The sequence below is a fragment of the Vigna unguiculata genome, chromosome 4 (genome assembly GCF_004118075.2).
Source record: "Vigna unguiculata cultivar IT97K-499-35 chromosome 4, ASM411807v1, whole genome shotgun sequence".
Taxonomy (NCBI): domain Eukaryota; kingdom Viridiplantae; phylum Streptophyta; class Magnoliopsida; order Fabales; family Fabaceae; genus Vigna; species Vigna unguiculata.
In genome coordinates this window covers 5,842,018-5,845,928 of record NC_040282.1, presented here as the reverse complement: position 1 = coordinate 5,845,928, position 3,911 = coordinate 5,842,018, and the positions used below count along the sequence as shown (strand labels likewise).

Genomic DNA, 3,911 nt, shown 5'->3' with positions numbered 1-3,911 from the left:
TTATATAATTATTTTTTTATTAATGTTATAGTTTGTTAAACTTTACATTTCCATTTACATGTGATTGTTTACATATAACTTTCGGTGTCCAATTAAATTTTTATTGAGGTTAATATGTGTTAAACTTTACATTTCGATTGAAATGGTAATTATTTATTGGATTCATGAATATGTATGAATGTTCCCTTGTTGAATATGTGTTGTAGGATAGATAATTTTTATCCCAAATTTTGATGAAGAGAAATGTTAAAAAATTAGTTTATTAATATACATTTGAGTTTATTAATAATTATTAGGTTTTTAAAATTTAACTCAATATTACATATTTGTTTTAATTTTTTTGATTAGTATTGTTTGCAAATTGTATCTAGAAGTAGGTTATAATTTATTTTATTTTCTTTGTTCCAACACACATAGGACAAAAGAAAATTCCTTTGATGGATAAAAATATAGTGGACAAAGCAGCACTACATAGTTAATATTTGTTTAATAGGTTTCCTATAGCAAACAGTGTGCATGTCAGTGAATGAAACAACAATGGCAACAAAATGAAGATGCACACAAATCCACAAACAAAAGGGACAAAGTAGATTGTGAAAAATAGATAACCCACATGATGTTTGCAAACCATTTTTGGTTTAATTAGTTGGGATTTTGAAGCCACAATTGTTAGTGAGTTTGGAGATTTTACATTCACACCCTTGGATGTTGGGCTTTTGCACATGCCTTCATTCACTCCCTGAGTCGACATGTCATGGTCATAACAACCGCACATACCATGTTCACATGCAAAAGCTATTATTAATGTCATTGGATTCACTCACCCTTCTCCACACTCTTAAATTTAATTATTGTAAATAAGAAAAATAAAAAGATTTCACTAAAATTGAATAAAATAAGAAAAGTGGGGTGTGTGATTAATTAGATTATGGGTAATTAAGATAATTTGGAATGATGAAAAAGGTGGTATAGGTGTCAATGTCACTCAGATATTTTTATCTGAAAAAATGAAGAGTGAGAATGATGAGAGAGCATGTCACTCCATAATTCCTTGCAGATTGATGCAGCTACACTACACATAGCTACCTGCACTCACTGTCTCTGTAACTCTCAATCTCTCTACTTTGCTTCCCAACCCTTTTCTCTGAGAGAGACTAACATCACTGTGACTCTGTTCCTCCCATGCAATACCTCCATCCTCTTAAATGAACATCACTGCACACTTATATATATATATATATATATATATATATATATAATAAATATAAATTTTTATAAATCTCACTTCATATATTATTTTAAATTGGGTTAAATATGTTTTTTTTTCTTTTATAGCGAATTTTAGAATTAATTTATTTTAAAATTTTAGATTAATTTAATCTTTATTTTTTGAAATATTTAAATTTAATTTTTTAATCAAATTTTATTAAGTTTATTTATATTTTAAACACGTCTTATAATAATATTTTATTTAATATTAAAGTAAAAATATATCAAACAGTATAAAAAATTCAAATACAATTCTAAAATACATATAAAACATTAAATAAATCTAATAAAATTTGATTAAAAAAATTAAATTTACGTATTTCAAAAGATGAAGGACTTGGTTTAAAGTTTTAAAATAAATTAATTTAAAAAATCATTCAAAATTAAGAAGAAAAAACATATTTAATTCTTTTAAATTTAAAATTCCTTTTTTTAAGATTTAAAATTAATTTAAAGTTCTCTTTTTTGAGACTGTATGCGTGTCACTTGCTCACCACCTGAACACAAAGATATGTCACGCTTTCATTGGAACTCAAAACCTGTGTTTAGCATCATGGAAGGTCTTACACTAAGTTTTAAGAATTAAATATTGTTTTACCCTTTGATGAACTTTTACATCTGATTCCAAACTTCATTTTTTATATTATTTGATACTTTTTTGTGAACTTTTTCTTCTGATTCCAACTTCTTTTACTATTTTGGATTTCATCTTATCATTATATTATTTTTGTTACTTAAAAAGCATATAAATTGGTATAGCATTTCAAGAATCCAAATAATATCTCAAAAATTACTAAAAAGAATCAACCTTGTAGAGATGGGATGAAAATAAATAAGCAAATGTTAAATTTGTAAATATTTAATTTATCAAATGTAAAAATAGAAATGTTAAGAGCTGAATTTTTTGCAAAACTAAAGAAACATTTTTAAAATATTTTCAAATTCAAAAATTCAAAACTTAAAGATACTTCTTTTAATAGTATTTTTTCAGTTAGAATTAATGTTTAACTTGATTTGTAAGCAAACAATTCTGACTCTTAACTGTGAGAAGATTTCTTACATTGAATGTAGATTTCCACTATGCAAAATTATCAGAAAAAGGTTAACCCTAATTAATGAACAGTATAAAAGTACTTAGACAGCTATATTTTAGTTCAATGATTTTTATTAACAGAGTGTAATTACTACAGTACAGTGTAATAACCACCAGTATACAAGTTTAATTTTTCTAAAGATGAGTCATCTAAATGTAACAGTGCAAGCATCAAATTCAAGCTCCATGTGTTTCTGGCATACTTGCTGCCAAAAGAAAACAAGAACCACTGTTCTGAAAATAAAAAGTTCATTTAGAAATGAATACACTATAATTACCCCTAAATCAATGTTTTAATCAAAGAAAAAGTGCTTAAAATTCCCATTTGACAAAAAAAAAAATAAACATTCTTTTAACTGCTTATAAAATTTGCAATAAACAGCTACTGATGTTAAAAAATCTATAATTTATAGTAGCAATTTTACCTTTTGCAATGGAGGAAGAACGAAGAAAACCAAATGTGAAAGAAAGAAACAGAAGAAAAATAGAATAAAAATGGTTACATTACATGCATTGGATTTCCTTTACAAATTCTGAAATTCCCAACCTTTCCTTCTCCATTTCCCCATTCAAATTTCTCTTCTACCATAGTCCCTACCCAAATCTAGTGAAAATAAAAATCATAAACCCCAAAAAAATAAATAACCCCAGAAGACCAAAGATCTTTGCTTTTTCTTTTTCATTAACGAAAGGACAAAACAAAAACATTTAGAAGAAGCGCAAAAGAATAAAAGAGAGTGAAAGGGAAGCTACTATAACAACAAAGCATGTTCATCATCGTTCTGGGTGCTGTCGTTCCCATAATACTCGATGAGTTTCTGCAGCACCACCACACGCGTCCGCAGCAACACGATGTAATCTGCGGTTTCCTTGAACAGCTGGTCTGGTTTCACAGCCTCTTCTTCGGTGGTGTTCGTTGTCGGAATGAGGTTCTTCAAAGCCTCAAGCTTCTGCGACAGTTTCTGAGACTTTTTGTGGCACTTTTCATGGTTGGAGGGGTCAATTGTGGTGGTGAGATTTTGGTTTCTCCCTCTTGGTGTTCTTGTTCTTGTTCTCTTTGTGGCTCTTTTGAGAGAGAGTTTGTAACTGTGCCTTGTGGTTGTGGTCATGGCAACAGAACAAAGAAAAAAAGAAAGTGGGTTTGGTTTAGGTAACTTTGTGATTGTGTTGTGTTTTTTTTTTGTTACAGTTTTGGTGATGAGAGAAGAGGGGTTCTGGGTTTAAGTACTGAAGCTTAAAAAAATTGCCACTTGATGATGTGGGTTACTACAGAAATGCCACTGGTTTTTTTCTTTGATGACCAAATTTGTTGAGAATAGGTTAAAAAACAAACATCATATGTCAATTGATCATGTGCCAATAAAGGATAAGATCCAAGAACATTAGGTGTCAAGTTTTTGTTGTTACATCATTTTTCTTAGTTGTTCTTGAGAAAAATCACATCAAAATGTTGCACAATTGAAGCATGTATGTATGTGGGTATGTATAACCCCTAATTCGGTGAAACATGCATAGTTAGCATGAAATTAATACAGAGAATTTTTTATTT

The 3,911-nt window shown here is 28.7% G+C and overlaps 1 protein-coding gene across 1 annotated transcript; it reads right to left on the bottom strand.

The window, feature by feature from the left end:
• Positions 1 to 2,823: 2,823 nt before the first annotated feature.
• LOC114181664 lies at positions 2,824 to 3,570 on the bottom strand. The gene has a single exon (XM_028068173.1). The coding sequence runs from the start codon at positions 3,469 to 3,471 to the stop codon at positions 3,115 to 3,117; it is 357 nt and encodes a 118-aa protein (XP_027923974.1). The 5' UTR covers positions 3,472 to 3,570; the 3' UTR covers positions 2,824 to 3,114.
• Positions 3,571 to 3,911: the final 341 nt, after the last annotated feature.

Coding starts and splice junctions, on each gene's coding strand:
- LOC114181664 (XM_028068173.1), bottom strand. CDS start 3,471: ATGACCACAACCACAAGGCACAGTTACAAACTCTCTCTCAAAAGAGCC.